This window comes from Aplidium turbinatum, chromosome 3 (assembly GCF_918807975.1).
Source record: "Aplidium turbinatum chromosome 3, kaAplTurb1.1, whole genome shotgun sequence".
Lineage (NCBI taxonomy): Eukaryota > Metazoa > Chordata > Ascidiacea > Aplousobranchia > Polyclinidae > Aplidium > Aplidium turbinatum.
This window is the reverse complement of record NC_137474.1, coordinates 7916079-7931997: the sequence shown is the minus strand read 5'-3', so window position 1 is coordinate 7931997 and position 15919 is coordinate 7916079. Positions and strand designations below refer to the sequence as shown.

The window sequence follows — 15919 nt, the reverse complement described above, 5'->3', positions numbered from 1 at the left end:
CTTAAACAACCGGGAAGCAAAGCATGAGCTCAAGATCAGCACCAATGGAAAAATCCTGCCCTTCTGCCCAAACCCTAAATATCTAGGGGTAGTCCTGGACAGGTCGCTCACTTACCGTCAACATTTGGAGTCACTACGCAAAAAGATCTCAACACGCACAGCTTTGCTAAGGCGTCTGGCCGGCTCTGGCTGGGGAGCCGGAGTTGATACCCTGCGCATTGCCACCATCGCGCTAGTTCACGCTCCAGCAGAATACTGTGCACCTGTCTGGAGCCGCAGTGCCCACTGCCATCAAATCGACACTGCCATAAACGACGCCTTGCGTATCGTGACAGGATGCCTGCGACCCACACCATCGGAAAATCTCCCTGTCCTTGCAGGCATCCAACCAGCTGAGCTTCGTCGCGAAGAAGCCATCCTGTCTCTCTCTCGTCGCGCTACGAACCCCAACCACTTGCTCTACTCAAGTCTCTACGAGTCTGTGAACGAGAAACCTCGGCGACTGAAATCGAGACACCCATTTGTACGTGCCGCACAACTCCTGATGAAAAGTGCTGAAGACCAATCCATCAGTGCGGCTACCTGGGCGGACCATCAATGGAGCTCGGAGTGGAAGAAGAACTCCTCAAGACTCCAAAGTTTCATCTCCGATACCAGCCACCACCCAACCGGAATGCATTTGCCAAGGAAGGCCTGGGTGCGGCTCAACCGCCTGCGTACAGGCGTCGGACTATTTCGCTTCAACATGCACAAATGGGGGATGGCTCCATCCGCGATCTGTGAGTGTGGCATGGAGGAACAAACCGTAGACCACACCATCTGTAACTGCGCCATCTACCATGCGCCAAATGGTGTGCGTGGTCTGCGTGAATTGGATGACGAATCAATTCAATGGCTGCTCGACACCTGCCCAAACATCTAGACCGCGTCGCCGCCACTGCCCAAGGGTGGTAAAAGGCAGAGCCCCTCGACCCTTGAAGTGGCGAAGAACAAGGTTCAAACGAAGAAGAAGAAGTAGTCACAAGATTGCAAAGTTTTGGAGCAACAAAAAACTAAATTTTTTAAAGTTACATGTGTCGGCCATTAAATGAATATGTCCACATATCCTCTTAAAAGGATTTGTTATCTTAAGTAAAATAACTTGTCCTTTGAGAAAACTCAAAAACAATGCTCAAATGCTCTCCTTTTCTGCATCAAGGCTTTGTCAGTCCGAGAATAAAGATTCAAAAACCAAGCCAACCACCTTCACGTTACAACCACAACAATTTTTAATACAGTCAAATATCGTGATAAATAGCCTACAATAAAAAGAACCAGTGGCACGAGAACTATTTTTCTCTAAGGGGAGCTGAAGCTGCCGCAGTGTTGTCAGTTATCGAAAATTCCAGGGGGCTGAATTAGCTCTAGAGGGGCTGCAGCTCCTTGAGCACCCCTACTTCCGCGCCCCTGGAAAGAACTGTGTATGAACTGTGGTACATCAAAGAGAAAGAATGTTACAATAGCCTACAGTCGATCAAAAGGTTTATAAGCTGCATCGACTATATTGTCATCAACTTGAAGGGTTTCATAATGGCTTTAATTGATAGAACGAATTTTCATCTCAGCCCTTTTCATGGAGTAATAAGTGGTCTTCCAACTTCTCCAGTTGATCCCAGTGGCAGTAACTTGACCTCCCAAGAGATAATTTCCATTTAAGTTGGAATGATGACATGAACGGTACCACCAGGCACCATGATATGATTGTGCACAGTTGTTCTCCCAATCATCATGGTCACGATCATGCGTAGAGAAGACGCCGTTGTTGTGGAGTGCGAGGGAATCTCCTAAAATCAATTTGAAATATAGTTTTGGTGGAGAGATTCCTTTTTTGTACCACTTTAAGCCTATATGACGTTTTAAGAAAAAAGCAAAAGCATCTGGGACTTCAGTTGCAAATGCAAACTAATTTTGAATGTTTTGTAGCCTATGTTGGAAAAAAGTCAACATTAATTTTTTTTTTTCATAAAGTGTCCGATTTTACGAGTAAACCCAATTGTGTTGTGGTGCTTTGCCTGTCTGTAGTAAAATGAAATACTCTTTTAACGTTTCACGTTTTTCATGTGATCAATTAATTTATTAAACTTTAAAACAGGTTAAATGTAGGTTACAATTTTAAATCAGTTGAAGTTGCTGACTTGAACGTGGCTTTTTGCAGTTTCAACGTGAAATATGTAAGTAGCCACTGTAAGTAAAAAGTTTTGAAACAATTTTTTAAACATCCTTAAAGTGTTTGTGTATTTGATGCTATAAACTTATAAGAATTATATCAAGAATGCCTTTTTTTGCTAAAGATCACAGAAAGGCCTATTTTTTGACGTTGTTAGAAAAATAGGCTACTGTTAGGCTGTAGCTCTGTTTATCTGCTCAACATGGTGAAAAGAAGAAGTAAAATGCCTAACTGGGCTTATAACTTTGAAATACATACAAAGGAAAACTATTTTTATCCCAATACAGCAAAATATATGCAGTGTCGTCTTGGGGTTACCTGCGTCTCCACTGTATCCACTAATCTTCAGCTGGTAATTTGAATCCGAACTCCCAACCGAAAACGAGCTGAGTAAATAATCATAACTTATTCACGCCGCATTGTGCATAAGCTAGTTATATTCATCACGATCTATATCAGACTCATACCGCGTGAAAAGAAGTCCAATTAGTCAAGTCAATCGGATTGGTTTGATAGTGCTGTATAAGTATAATTCTCCCAAGGTGTGACTTCTAAGTAGAGTGAAAATTGACGACTTAAACAAAATAACGACCTAGCCGAATTGCCACACATTAGGTTAAAAACACAACAACAAAAACAAAAGCGTAACAACAACCGATATTTTTATTTTGGGCTGAAATAATCAAAAATGGTTGATAATTTTTCTAAGCGAAAGTTCTAATATTTTCAATTGGTTTGCGACCCTTTTTTTTAAAGCTTCCCAGCCTTCCAGTGGGCCTCGGCCTACTGGAAGGCTGGGAAGTGTTGTTTAAGCCTACAGTGATTTTGATACAAAAAGGAAATCTCGACCACCATTTTTTCATCAAGATTGCATGCGAATACACAGGCTTCTTGTAAATGTCATTTTCTATAGCTAAACTAGAGCTCGAAAATAATAATGCTTTAACTGAACCTGGTAAAAGTACCGCAATCGAGTAGGCTACCGTACACCATTTCAGTGGTTTTTTAAATTAAACATGAAAAAAATTTAATACTTGTAAATTGATTGATTTTGAAATTACTGTAGCAGAAGTAGCCTTTATGGTGACTTGTGAGGGAAGTAATTTGGACTAGCCTTTTAGTTTTCAAAGCTTCAACCAACTTAACACTTTCACTATGCTATATCCTAAATTGGGAAAAGTTTACAGGAAGGAAGTTTGCTTATTCTTCTTCACTGCACGCCGATCAATAACAGCAACAAACACCAGGCATTGAAAACATGGAATTTACTCCGGATGCATTGACAACGATTTTCATTTACGTAGTAGAACTGCTTGATTAGGCTAACCTGTACAGAGCGTAGCTAGAGAATGTGCCGGAATGTGCCGCCCGGGGCGGCTTCAGATTTTGTCGCCCCTTCAAGAAAAAGCATGTGAAAATGAAATGCGTTTTTTAGTCAGATTATAATCAAAATCAAAATTCGTAGTCTGAAAGTGCCGCCCCTCCCGCCCCCCATAGCTACGCCACTGCTAACCTGTACAGAGCGTAGGCCCGATTTCTTTCAAAATCTTCTACGTCCACTCGAAGTTGATATGTTCGTCCATTACTTAGAATTCGATGCAAATTCTCTAATCCTAACAATACAAATATCGCTGGTCTGTTATGTCTATACTTTATGTCAAATAATAACAGTGACATAAGCTTGAATTTTTTAAGAAGGGGCAAAAGTAATTGTCGGGGGAGGGCAAACATTTTATTATTTGAAATAAAGAGTTTGTTTAAAATACAGCTACTGAATGCAGCCAAGCATTTATGAAATGTCATTCAACATGTAATACAATGTTATTAAAACGTTGTAATAACATTAATAACTCATTTTTTGAGGGCAAGAGAAATTTTGAAGGCGGTTGATCCCACAACCCTCTCTCTAATTAGTCGACTATAGATTCATTTTTTTCTCTTTGAAGTAGGAAATACACTTTGCTCTTGTTCAATGGGTGTCACAACCAATAGGTATATTGCCCAGATGGCAGGCTACAAGACCATTTTCATATCTCTTTCATTGCATTTTTCACTGATCATCACTATAATATCATGTTTAAATTATTGTAACTTATATTCCTGAACCCATCAGTCCCATCAGTTATCGATTCATGTTTTAAAACTACACCACTGTTATTGCTGCAAACATTTCATTTTATTTAAAAACAATACACTGTATATAGTTTTTTTGTATAATAAACTCACCGTACGTTTATTCTTAAATGATCTTGTTATTGATTTTTTGTTTTTGTTTTGGTTGTGAGGTTCAGTCGTCCTCACATGGCTTCTTCAACTGTCACACCTCCAGTTGCTTTAGGTATGTGGAGCCAACTGATCCTTTCAACTAATTCATCTATTTTAAACTGTTAGGTTTGGTGGCCGTGCTTAACTTTACTTTCATGGACGTATGCTTTAAATTTACATCGCATGCACGTTTTAAACTTTTGTGGTTTTGCCGCCGTTTCCTTTTGTTGTTTTGTTCCCGTAAACTATTAGTAACTTTATCATTGCTGTTGTTTTCCGACAAAGAAAAATAAATTGAATTATATGTTCTTGAGTGTCACAATTACTTCTACTGTAGTTCTTACACGTAAAGAGACCTTGGAAAGATTGATGACGTAGTTTAATATTGATTTAGTAGACTTGTTGACCAGAAGAATAAGTTCTTGTGATGTAATATTACCATAGCTTCTGGAAGCTTCTGGAAGCTTCTGGTCAAAGCAAACCTGTTATAAATAGCCGCGCGATTTGAATATGATATATAAAGAGTTGTAGGCTATATTATGGAGATAAGAAGTTGAGAAGTGTTAATGAAAAGTATGTTGAAGACGATTATAGATTTCCAGCCGATATTGAATAGACAGTAAAAGCGGAAGTTATAGCCGATTGTAAAGTCGCTTTTGCAAGTAGCAAAGTAGCCTATATCTATTTTGAATTCGACCAAGAAGTTTGCTGTATTTCTGGAAGCAATCTACAATAAAAAAAGTAGAGTGATTTGTCGCTAAATTGACTGTCGTAGTGTCGTTTGATATCTCAATAAACTAAATGAATGGAATAGTTCCACGGCAACAAGACTTCAGCAATCGGAAACTTCACTCTGTCAATCTCGGTGACCGGGCCTGTGTCAGTGAAGCCTCTACAAGACTACAAGTATGCGAAACTGCCAGGATTAAGCTCTGCAAGAAGCTTTCCCAGTCCGAGGATAAAGATTCAATCAATCAATCACATTATCAATCTTTTCAAAGTTTCTTTACGTATAAGAGATAAAAAAAAAACAGTGACAATGGGTCATTGTGTGGTGTCAACCTACCAAGCCAAAATTCATGGCTTAAGTCTCCAAAGCCATTTACATAAGAATTCCAACCCAAGAAAAAATCGGTGGCTCCATCAACTCTTCTTTGAATAACCTGCATTACAATTAAATCAAAATAAAGCAATTAGCTCGGCAGGTTAGTCTGTTTTTATAGTTACATAAAAACTGCAAAATAATGATGAAATTTAGCTCAGTAAAAATCGTCTCCAGTTTTTAGAAGTTTATAGCCTACTCTAAAGTTGTAGCCTAGTCTGTTGCCACTTATTCATGCCCATCTTAATTTGTTGCAAGAAAACTTTAAGAAATATTTCAATGCTGAACAGAATGCCACACTTAATGCCAGTTCTTGGATATCACAACCTTTCATTTATGACGGGCCTACTACAGAAATTGAAGATTTGATTGATCTCCAATCGGATTTTGGTATGAAAGTATTATTTAAAGAGACACCATACACTGACTTTTGGGTGCACCTGTTAAATGTGCCAGAATACAGAAGCATAGCAAAAAGGGCAATTTCCGTACTTATTCAAATGCCAACAACGTATTTATGCGAAAGCGGCTTTTCTTGTTTGTGTGAAATCAAATCTCGAAAGAGAAATTCAATCACACACATCGATCCATTGATGAGGGGAGCAATTGAAAAAGATATCATACCTCGGTTTGAGTTGTTAGTTAATAATGTGCAACAACAAAACAGTGATTAAATAATGATTTTTTATATCGCTTTTACCTCAGTTTACCTTTTAAGTTAAAAGAGTGCATGAGTTCGTCACAACAACTTTAAGAGTTCACCAAACCAAAAAAGGTTGAAGAGCACTGGGCCCTAGTGTACGCAAATATGTCTTTAGATCTAGGCTATTCAATTCATCATGTTTGTTTTTGTAGATGCAAGAAGTAGGCCTACACAAGTTAATAGCCTTACCGCAATTACGTAGCTACATAGGCTACTACATTTACGCAATAGCCTCATTGGGAATTGGGATAGTGGGGATACAGTGTATTTTTTTAGATGTGTTTTAAATTGGAGCCCAAAGATCTCATTGGCCCCAAACTATCCTTCAGAACGTAATTTATGGGTGGGCCTAGGAAGTATCTTGGTCGGCTTTCACCAATAATGCCACGGCGGACCAGCATACAAAAACTTAGTGTTACCGGAGCTTATACACAAGGCGGAGTCTCTTAGGTTTCGAGTTAAAAAAGTGGATTATGTCATCATAATCCGAACTGGTAATGGGTTGTCTTGAGCTCGTTTGGATCCTGTTTGTTGCGGAGAAAAGTCTCTCAACGTTGCAGGACGTGACAGGCAGTGGTATGATGGTCCTTAAAACACTGTTAATGTTCGTGAAAATATCAGCAGGGCAGCTGTCCAGTACTTCTATTAATAGAGAAATACAATAAAGTAACTTTAGCGGGTTTAACATGATGTATTACATACACAAATATAACACAATTAAAATGTTATATTTGTAATTAAAAATGTTAACATAATTAAAAATGTTATATTTGTGTATGTAGCCTAACACATCATGTTAAACCCGCTAAAGTTACTTTGTTTTATTTCTCTATGGTTCAACAAAGCAAACTCTCTACTAAAGCTTTTATCACTTCCATTAAAGGAAAGTTTTCACGATCCATTTTTCGTCTGATGTGTTGAATGAATACAGCATGTTCAGCATCTGCGATCTCAATGCCATACTGTGCACACGGACCATTTAGAATGTTTATTTCGCCAAAAGTGCAGCGAAAGAGGCCGCTGCTCTCATTAATCCATAGCTACGTGTCGTCCATAAAGCGGCAGTTTACTCCGTTATCTGCCTGTCAAGAATACAGTTCCACAGCGCCCTTAAATCCTCATTGCTCTTGACAGCCGACGTTTTTCTTAGCGTTGTGGTGACAACAGACTTGTGAAACTTCGAAGGCAGTTTGCGTTCACGAGAAGCAACCACGTCCCAGTTAGTTAGGCTATCTCATGTTTTACCATCAGTTCTTCTGTCAGTTTGAGCACGTCACCAAAGTCACCCTTCGAATCCTCGCGGAAAGTTGCATATGTAGCTTTCAGTGTTTCAATCAGTGATATACAGCCTGAATACTGAAAAGTTTGGGTGTTCATCAGGACAATTATTGTTTTTAGCACTAGTTGCTACGTTCATCTGATGAAATTGAAAGTAAAATTAACAACAAACAAGATGGTTTATCACTTCACTGACGTTTCGCGCACCATGACAATGCGCATCCTCAGAGCGAATAATAACCTGGTGAAATTTTATTTTGTATGTTATTCGCTCTGAGGATGCGCATTGTTACGGTGCGCGAAACGTCAGTAAAGCAATAAACCATCTTGTTTGTTGTTAACTTTACTTTCAATTTCATCAGATGAACGTAGCAACTAGTGCTAGAAACGATATACAGCCTGTCACACAAAGTGTTGAGCTCTGCAGGCCCTTGGTGGCAAAATCGCTGTTTTCAAACAGTTTGCAAAAAATCACAAAACGATTTTTTTCGTTTGCATCTGCTGCAGGAGCTGCTCTGCTTATATTTTGTTTTGTCCACTGGTTTCGGAAAAGCCAGTCAGAGCCTCCAGTAATACATCAAGCAACTGCAATATCTTATGCATTGACCCTGATTTTGAACTCTACCTGCTGGTGTCATATGAGCGCTCCAGCTCCATAGTCTGCCGGTCGGGATGCATTTCCTTGTGTATCTCCATCAAGCGAGAGTGCCGGTGGGCCCCGGTAAAAAGCTGTGTATTTGATTAACAATGTCAAAAAATGTGATCATCTGTCCGGACGCTTTAGCAGCGGTGCAAAGCACTAAGTTAAGCCGATGCGAGTTGCAGTGTAGGCTACACAGTAGCGTAGCCAGGAATTTAGAATGGGGGGGTTTTGACCACCCATCGGCGGGGGGTCTGGGGTCCTCCCCCAGAAAATTTTGAAAAATTACTTTGAATTTGGTGCATTCTGAGAGCATTTTCAACAAAAGTGTGGGTATAAATATTCCTGTAAAATGGTGCTGTCCGGTGGCATAGCAAAAGGATAAGATCATGTTTTCTTGGGCATTTTTCGGAAATAAAGCTAAGTTTCTATGTTTTCTTGTTGCTAATTCCTGGCTGAGATGTTTGAATGTTTGGTATTGGCAAAACTCGCTCTTTTAATGCAGTTTTGTTTAAAATTAGGCATTTTTTTTTAGACTGAAAGCATCATTCTCGAGCATAAAGAGACTGAAAGCATCATTCTCAATATCGTGACGTCACACGCGTGCCAAAGGGGGGGGGGTTGTAACCCCCAAACACCCCCCCTTGGCTACGCCACTGAGGCTACATATAGCCTATGGCTTTTGGAAATGTTTCTTTCAAACTAACCAGAACCCTTCCCGTGTGCCCCGACATGACCGATGCTCCATCGAAACAGAACCGACACAGAGAGCAGGATCCAATTCTAGTGGTTGAAGCACCTCCAGGATTTTCTCTGATATTCCTTTTGCGGACAAGTCTGCGGTCGCAACAAAGCCCACTGCCCGCTCTTTGATGACACCTCCGTGAAGGAATCGCACACACTCGGCAACCAGCTCACGTTTAGCCAAGTCTTTATGTTCATTTCAAACAGCGGACAAGACCATCTGTGAAGTGTAAACCATCAAAAACGACAGTAGCGAAAGGCTAACTTTTTTCCTGGGAAACATCGCTTTGTGTAAATTGTTTATGAGCTGTTAAAGTGGTATCATGCTGTGAAATAGTGATGCCACAGACAATTCAGTGCCAGTTGGTTGTTCTAGTGTTAAACATTAATATGTTTTTTTTTCATGAACCTGATTTTGGGTGGGCTCACTGTCAATCTGGGTGGGCCTGTACCAATCAGGCCCACCCGGTAGATCCGCCCCTGGTCTCAGCATTCAGCAGTTGCCTATAAGCTGCTAAATCAATAATTGTGAAGCTTGACTACAAAAAGTTTCAATTGTGGCATTTTAGTGTAAAAATCCCAAAAGTTTAAAGAAAACGTTGCCTATATTTTTGTTAGAGTGCATTTTTTAGCAGTGTCTTGTTTTGGAGACCTACGAGTGTCATTGGCCCGAAGTAGCCTCTCAACGGGCCTGCCTATTTGTCTCTTTCATTAAGTATTTGGCAGATAAAATAAGTTTAATTTCATAATTTTCATGAAAATTAACTACAATATCTGGCCTAACTCTTGTACTAACAACCTACCAGCCAATCTCCTCCATTTGCTTCCAAATCACAGTAAACTTCGGTAAAAATTCCACCTCGGCCGTCTATAGAAATGTTGTAGATTCCACTGCGGGTAAACCCCTGATGCGAAACATCGTTGCAGTCTCTTCGAAGGGAAGCAGAGAGAGTTTGCACTAAACACAAATTCATCTAAATTATTTTTTGTTTCATAAAGTAAGCGCGGGTGTAACAGTAAAAGAGAAACTCAGTTATCTGAGTTCAGCATCCTTAAATTACCCCAAATTCTTAAACTCCAAACAAGTTGAAACTAAGTTTTTTTTCTTAATCTATGACAACCTATTACCATGGCGTCGAACTATTCCGCCCCAACATGCACAAATAGGGAAGGGCTTAATCCGCGATCTGTGAGTGTGGCAAGGAGGAACAAATTTCAGACCACTGGAGTGGCGAAGAAGGTTCACACAAAGAAGACCTATTATCAAACACTCCCTACCAATAATTTCCAATGAGAAGGTGTTGGTAGGCTATACTAAACTGATCCCTTTGTGCAAGTAAAACTATCCTGCCATCATTGTATCTCTGGTGTGTCTCTGCTGTGGCAGTAACTTCGATGCTGTGGCGCCAGTGACATTCAAAAGATGGTTAAGCTTCAAATTTTAAAAAAATGTTTAAAATATTCTAGATAAAATTAGGCTGTAGCTTAGCCTATGTTAGTGAATCGACCACAGAATTAGAATAGTCAAAAAAGGATTAGTGTATTCAGGTTAATTTACGTTTTTTTCATGACTGATGGCACGATAAAACTTAGCAAGCCGTTTCGATTAATTTATCATTAACAGAGTTAACTCTATCCAAGCAAACCTAATCCATGTTGAAGATGGAACTCTAAATCTTGAACCCGCTGTTCCAAAGCCATGATTTGCTCCTCGGATTCATCTGTTTGGCCTCTGTCACCTTTTTCCCCTGATTCACCTACGTCAATTTAATGTATTCAGTGATGTGAACCTTCTATTCCACTACCTATTCACAGATGCATTGTATATTTGGTACATCTTGTAACTTAGTCTTTGAGAATAAACTATCTTTCTCAGCAGCCGAGTGTAGTAAGAATTGACAGCGACAGATAAGTGATTCGCTATGCGACTGAGTTAATCGGTATTGCACCACTACTCATTGATACTAATGGCCCCAGCCTCATGTCTATCGTTGTCTGTTCTTATGAAACACTAGTGCCGAAAAACACTTGTTGATTGGATAGGCGAAAAGTAACGCTTGTTGTTCTATAGTGAGTAGGCCTATACACAATACAACCTTGCGCTGACTGCAAGATCAATTGTTTCTTCTTTATAGACAATGTCTTGCCAGTCATATTTATTTGCATTGTTGTCTTCAAACCAATCCCAGCAAGACGTATTTTTTGAGACCACGTAGCCAAGAAATTGTTTCGCAAAAGAAAAAAAATGACAAAAAAGTTTGATAAAGATTTTGAAATTGGATCAAGAATGTTTTTAAAAATTAGTGTGATAAGTCTTGCTTTCTGTGATACTGCATTTCTATAATCAAAAAATGTTGCAACATCAGTTTGTAATTGCACTGTTACATAATGTTAAAAGATCAGTGATGTACGCGCATACAAAAAATATTGACGCCGTCAGCGTTAACGCAAACGTTCGAAAAACCATACGCCGTATGTGCCAATTACTTCGTCTCTTCGCAACTTCAACTTCGTCTCGCCGTATGCGTCAACTTATGATCTCTTCGCAGATTCCCGTTGCTGGAAATTTCTTTTTTATTGCTGTATTTATTGTACTATATTTACCTACAACGAAATAAAATCAATCCATCAATCAATCAACGCAACTTGTAATAAAAGTTGGCGGCGTCAGCGCATACACTAGTGTAAACTAATTTTGTTTGCTAGGTGCCGAACATTCACACGGTATAAACCACTTGAAACAAACAAGTTTTATTTTGAATTTCCACGAAGAAACACAAGCATCTGAAAGTGTTTATCTGACATTTTGCTGTGTTTGGTTGCAATATGTCTTTGCCAATTGGAAACATTCTTTCAACTTCAGCGCTGGAAGGTATTGGCGTGTTGTAGCGAAAAAAAAACATTAACCTTTTGCGGTCCAAGTTAGATTCCTGGGATGCAAAATAAAATTATGTAATATGGTCCAACGTCACCCTGGGATGATGTCTACAATTTTTTTCTGAACAAGGTCCAAGCCTCTCTGTGGGATATTTTTGAAAATTGGCAAATTTAGAAAATTTGAAAAAAAAAATTTTAGACCTCAACGGACCAAAATCGGAAAAAAAATTTGGACCTCAAAAGGTTAAAAAGTATGCGTTGATGTTATGCGCTAAAAAACCGCGAAAACTTTACGGCGCAGCCTCAAGCGCAAACTATCCAAAAAAATGTGGCCGCAAGCGTTAGCGTAAACAAAAAGTCTACGCCGCATGTATGCGCGTATACGTACATCTCTGTAAAAGATAGGACTTGAAATAACAATCGGATTAGTGATAATAAAAGTACAGTAGTCTCCACTGATTAAGCCCACCTACATACCGGACAATTTTGAACTTATAAAGCGGGTGGGCCTATTAAGCGGGAAATAAATTTCCGCCACTTCCATACGTATAATTGACTATGGCCCACTGTAGTATGGCAAAAAGTTGCTAAATATGTTAACAACTGTGCACAGCGATTGGTTCTTTGCTGTTATACGTCATACATTTTTGCGGCTGGCAAAAATTGCATTTTTTACAAGTTGTGTCAGCAACGAGCAGTGTTTTGTAGCCTACAACCCAACATACAATTTGGGTAGAGAGGTAACTCTTTTAAACCTTTAGTTATGTCTGTCTTGTATGTCTTTAGTTATGTCTGTTTATGGTTTACAACCCAACAGTCACAGTATATTAATAACTTTGTTAGCAACGTAATAAAGCGTGAAATTTCCGAAAGCACGATGACAATCAGAAAATTACGACGCCTTTTTATAATTTTAAAGTAAATGCAATCAAAAACTAGGCTTATAAAGTGGAGTTTTGAGCTTATTGAGCAGGGTTTTTTATTACTGGAATAAAAAGGAGTAATTCGAGACAGGACCAAATCGGGCTTAATAAGAGGATGGGCTATTAACCGTGGGCTTTATAAGCGGGTACTACTGTAATATAATTAGTTATTTCACTCGTATTGTGATGAAATACGGTACATTGGGAATTACAGACCCAACAATGACATCTTGTTGTAGGAAAAACTGCTTGCAGCTCTGTACAATACCATTTAATTAGCAGTTGATCAACCAAGCAAAAGGTCGGCCTCTTATGTGTTGAAACCAACCACCGGTTTCTCACTGATAGCCTTTCCAGTGCAGTCCGGGAAGCGAATTTTTTTTCCCACAAACTTTCTGTCTCATTTGTATATTTCTGTAAGTGTAGCCATTACTGGTTATCGCGCGGAGCGCGTAGCTGTTTTTACCGATTTTTGCCCTCACAGCAGCCGATTTTCGCCCTCCAGGTCCAAATCTAAACATTGAACTTAAAAAAATACGTAGCCTGGAGACACACCTAGTCTAGTCAAGTTAAAAAAAGTTGAGAAAATACATTGATTGTGGTCACTAGTCTCAAAGTAAGATTTTCCGAATTGATTAAGAATTAAGCCTAACCAATTACCCCTAACCTTGCTTTTTTTGAAAAGCTTTTGTGCACCGCAAAAATTAATGTAGGACTGAAAAAAAAAATTGACTTCGATGGGCATCGAACCGATGTCCTCACGATTATAAGGCAAAAGACGAAACCACTGAACCAAACGTGCCAACTGTAAATGTTTGCATTTACACGGTATAAATACAAACTCTATGCGAAGTAGCAAAAAGTTCGTGGAAAAAAAATTTCGCGTCCGGGAACATCATAAACCTGGAGTAGTAAAAAAATAGATCCTCGGACCTCGGCCCCAGTAGCTCAAAAAAAGAAGAAGAAGAAGAAGAAGAAGGAGCAGTTGATCGCACTTGAAAAGTTATACTGTAAGGTAGGGAACAATACTCTTGTCTACCTATAACACAAGCCAACTTATGCTGTATAGAGTTAATTACGAGAAAACTACTGTATGGTCTATCACAGCAAAAAACAAGATAAGGATGATTTTTTTTTACCTTTTGGTCCAGTCTCTCCTTGAACACCTCTTTTGCCTGGAGGTCCTGCAGGTCCTCTTTCTGCTTCTTCGTCTGCTCCACATGACAGAGTGACTTCTCGTGAGCTAGTTACTGAAGAACACAGACATAGTCCCAAAAATACGAGAAAAAGAGTAGGCCTACTTTGCATGGTTAAAATATTTGTCTGCTGCGAAAAATAGTATACGGTACAAATATAAACCGGTACAAATATATTCAACAACAGACAGGAAGCAGCGAAAGACTATATTAGTCATCGAGTCAGCTGCTTTCCGTGTTTTTAATGTGACAAATGTAAAGCATCGGCATTACGTTGCAAACAAGATTAGCATAAGTTCCACAAAAATGTAAACAAAAAAGTGGATTCCTGTGGTTTCATTGTAACATCAAAGAATATCATGCCCATTGCCCAATATCATATAAAGACACTTTTATTGCAGCTCAGTCAGACCTAAATCAATAGTTGTGTAAAGAGATGCTCGGTCAAGTAGTAGAAGATGCAATAGGTTTGGTTTCGCTTTTAGCAGCATGATCGTTGCTTATAGCCTGCTTCACAATGTAAATACTAACGACCTGTTTTAGCCTGATGCTGCGAACTCGCTGTGGTAATAGCAGTTTGCACTGGTTTTGGAAACACAGTTCCCTAGTGATAGCACATGATCAGGAAACTGTGCTCCGAAAGCTAGTGCAAACCGCCACTACCACAGTGAACTAGCAGCAATGCAGCTGTTCCAGCCAATTGTTCACCAAATCAAACGTCATATAAAACCGTTATGGTCTACTTAACCTAGCTGGCATCTTACGTCATGGAAATTGCTAGAAAATGTCCAAATATTGCACCATCGTTTGTAAGACCTGATGAAACATTGCATCATCACCTTTGAACACCTGTTTGAATTGCTTCACAGTTCCTTTCATTATTACGTCCCATAACTGCTTGCGTGAGTTTGAGATATTGCAAATTATTCTGACCATTCGTAAAATTGTTACTTGGAAGTTGGTCGCAAATTTAACTGTTTTGCTTATTGCTTGCTAGCTGGACAAAGTTTCCGTCTTTTATCTAAGTAGTTTGTTGTAGTGACAAGTTTTAGTGGTGTACGGTGTTGCATCCCAATTTCGACAGCCAGGTGGCTAATTTTACAGAAATACAATTTTAAATAGACGGTTTCAAAAAAGTGTTTCTTTCGGTCATTACATACAGACGAACGGATCCGGAAATCTTATGTTACAATTTTCCCACGAAGAGATTATAGTTTACCGCTGTGACCAGCAGCATCAGGCTAAAACAGAACTTTTCTGAAAGTACGATTCGAAATAGTAGCCTAAAAGTCATTTGCTTGTTTTTCAATAAATTCTAAGGTCTTTCAAGTATGTTATTGTTTTACATTCTTTATTTAACATTTTATTCGCCTTTATCATTGCATCTAACTCAACTCAACGATTTTTAACCTCGTTTCGTTTATATCCATTTTTGTTTTGATTTCTATGCTTAGAATTTGTTATGCTTAGAATTTACCAGCGCGCTATTCCGCTAACTTTCTTTGATAAAGTCAATATTCATCCTATTTTGGTAAACACAAACCCACTCCGCCTACTCAAGCAAAGTAATTTCCGGTAGTTTCTCTTTTACAAGTTTTCAAACGTAGGATTTTTCTTGCAACAATAGAGTCATTTAAAATTATAAACACAACAGTGGAAAACTTCCGTTACCATCAGCCACGATGCAGTAACGAATCTCAAATTAATGATTTGAATCAGAATGACGCAGGTGGTTCACAAATAAAAACATGGTATATTTTCATATGATCATTTCGAAGCTGTAGTTTGTTTTGTTATACTGTAAATAGGTTACAACTGTAAACAAGCAAAAACTATGGTAAAATAATCTGCCACTTTATGGTTTCTACATCTGCGTTTATGAACACTACTGCTAATCCAAATGAGATTCTATTTATTCTATCACTTGCACTGTAGAATGTAAGCATCGGAAAATTGTTAACACATCTGATATCAGCTTTCTATTC

General features: G+C 39.0%; 1 protein-coding gene across 1 annotated transcript; it reads right to left on the bottom strand.

Annotated features, from left to right (window-relative positions):
* Positions 1-1244: 1244 nt before the first annotated feature.
* Positions 1245-14058, bottom strand: LOC145766922 (microfibril-associated glycoprotein 4-like). Its single transcript, XM_082578630.1, has 7 exons — positions 13878-14058; positions 10585-10695; positions 9742-9896; positions 5538-5634; positions 3720-3819; positions 2525-2592; positions 1245-1823 (listed from the first exon to the last, which is right to left on the bottom strand). The coding sequence occupies exons 1-7, from the start codon at positions 14044-14046 to the stop codon at positions 1576-1578; spliced, it is 948 nt and encodes a 315-aa protein (XP_082434756.1). The 5' UTR covers positions 14047-14058; the 3' UTR covers positions 1245-1575.
* Positions 14059-15919: the final 1861 nt, after the last annotated feature.